Source organism: Paramisgurnus dabryanus, chromosome 10 (assembly GCF_030506205.2).
Source record: "Paramisgurnus dabryanus chromosome 10, PD_genome_1.1, whole genome shotgun sequence".
NCBI lineage: Eukaryota > Metazoa > Chordata > Actinopteri > Cypriniformes > Cobitidae > Paramisgurnus > Paramisgurnus dabryanus.
This window is the reverse complement of record NC_133346.1, coordinates 5,302,409-5,304,588: the sequence shown is the minus strand read 5'-3', so window position 1 is coordinate 5,304,588 and position 2,180 is coordinate 5,302,409. Positions and strand designations below refer to the sequence as shown.

Genomic DNA, 2,180 nt, shown 5'->3' with positions numbered 1-2,180 from the left:
TTTTGGGGAAAATGTGAATCATTGCTTTAGAGGGCTAATTTAAGGTGTGCCCCTAAACTTTCTGCTTGTGCTCCTAAAATTTTCAGTCAGGGGCTACAATGCTCCTAGTAAAAAAGATTGTCTGAAACCCTGTCTGTAATGTATGCATCAATCAATGCTGTTTAACCAAAACTGAAACTACCTTTCTGACTTCTAAATTTGCACTTCAACAGGACCTCAATTTTCTGAAAATTATGGGAGGTATACATTTTTTTAAAAGGTAGAGAATTTACTTTTAAGAAAGCTTAAAATAAATCACATAGGAAATACAAAAACACGTCATCATGTATCAGAGAAGTGGGTGGTAGTGTGGGCTGGGAAGCCTGATCCTATAACTATAAAGGACTAAAACCAGACAGAAACAAATTTCAAACATAACTCCTCATGGCCAATGAGACAGAAGATCATGAGACTCAATACTGCTTTCCTGCCATTAACTCATCATGCATCAAGACAAAACGCTCCACACATGAATACAATATCATGTATGTGTTTTTTTCATTGCTGTCAGCATGTACTGTGTTTCTGAATCTGCTGGTGATCATCTCCATCTCTCACTTCAAGAAGCTTCACACTCCAACCAACATGCTCATTCTCTCTCTGGCTGTGGCTGACCTGCTCATTGGACTTATTATCTTGCCCTTGGAGGCCATCAAACTGATTGAGACGTGCTGGTACTTTGGAGATAATTTGTGTGGATTTTATTTAGTGGTCATTGGACTGCTCCCCTCAGCATCACTTAGTCATTTAATTTTAATCGCTGTTGATCGCTATGTGGCTGTGTGTCACCCTTTGCATTACCCACGAACAATAACTACCACTAAAACCATAATGAGCATCTGTATCTGCTGGTTTTGTTCTACAGCTTATAATATTGCCCTTGAGAGCAGCAGTAAACATTCTGACTTAAACAAAATGAATGTGTGTTATGGAGAGTGTACTTTTACAATTAGCTATGCATGGAGAGTCACTGATCTGATCATGTCCCTGCTGTTTCCTTGTACTGTAATCATAACTTTATATATGAGGATTTTCTATGTCGCACATCAGCAAGTAAAAGTTATAAACTCTCTGTTTAAGGGTGGAAAACATGTAATGAAAGGTTCACTGAAGAGAAAAACTGAGAGCAAAGCGGCTCTGACATTAGGACTTATTGTCACAGTTTATCTGCTTTGCTATATTCCATACTTCATTTTGTCTCTATCAGAAAACACAGAAATGATTTCTATCGCATTCGTTTTATTATGGATTGTGTATATAAGCTCTGCTGTAAATCCTTTAATCTATGCTTTATTCTACCCCTGGTTTAAAATGTCAGTTAAACTCATCATAACTCTTAAAATATTTCAACCAGCATCCTCTCTCGTAGACATTTTTACAGATTATCAGTCATAATTTTTGTTTTAGTTTTAGTTTAATTTTATAACATGTAACTTCTCTGACATTTTTGTTGCATGCCAAATACATTTATGTGCACACTGTCTCAGTAGATCTCACACAAAGACACCCAAAAACTTTGGTGTATCAGGACCCTTCAGAAATGAACACATTTCATTCAGTCACAATTTTCAGTCATTTTTTGTATGCATTGATAATGTGTCAAGTGAGAGATACATTTATTGTTTTTCAATTTAGATTTTTTTAAGTTTTATTAGCTTGTGCACATAGATAATCTAAAGGTCAAACCATAGGCCTTAATGAAAGATAGACTGCAAAAGAATTAAGCATGTGAACACTAAATGTTTTGTGATTTATTTTACAAATACTTTACAAATAAATAAACCATAAATGATTTTATCCAGCAGTTTATTTCCATAAATATAAAAAATGGGTTTAAATGGTACAGTGCCACAAAAAACACATGCAAACTATAGCAAACACAAGCTACATTAACCTTTAACATTTCTTGATGTGGGCACTACTTTATGATGCCTAGTCCACAATATATTGCATGCGTTTGTAAACATCTTGTATGTGTAGGTTGTGCATGAGTCTTAAAAAATAAACAAAGATTTGTAAAAAATTATAATAAGACAAAAAAAGATAAAAAATCATGTAAAATGAATAGGTTTAATTAGATTAGATTTAACTTCATAGTCATTGCACATGTGAGGAACAGGGCAACGAAATGCAGATAGCAT

At 34.5% G+C, this 2,180-nt stretch overlaps 1 protein-coding gene across 1 annotated transcript; it reads left to right on the top strand.

The window, feature by feature from the left end:
• The first annotated feature begins 423 nt into the window (after window positions 1-423).
• On the top strand, window positions 424-1,434 carry LOC135739214 (trace amine-associated receptor 13c-like). The gene has a single exon (XM_065257464.2). The coding sequence runs from the start codon at window positions 424-426 to the stop codon at window positions 1,432-1,434; it is 1,011 nt and encodes a 336-aa protein (XP_065113536.1).
• Window positions 1,435-2,180: the final 746 nt, after the last annotated feature.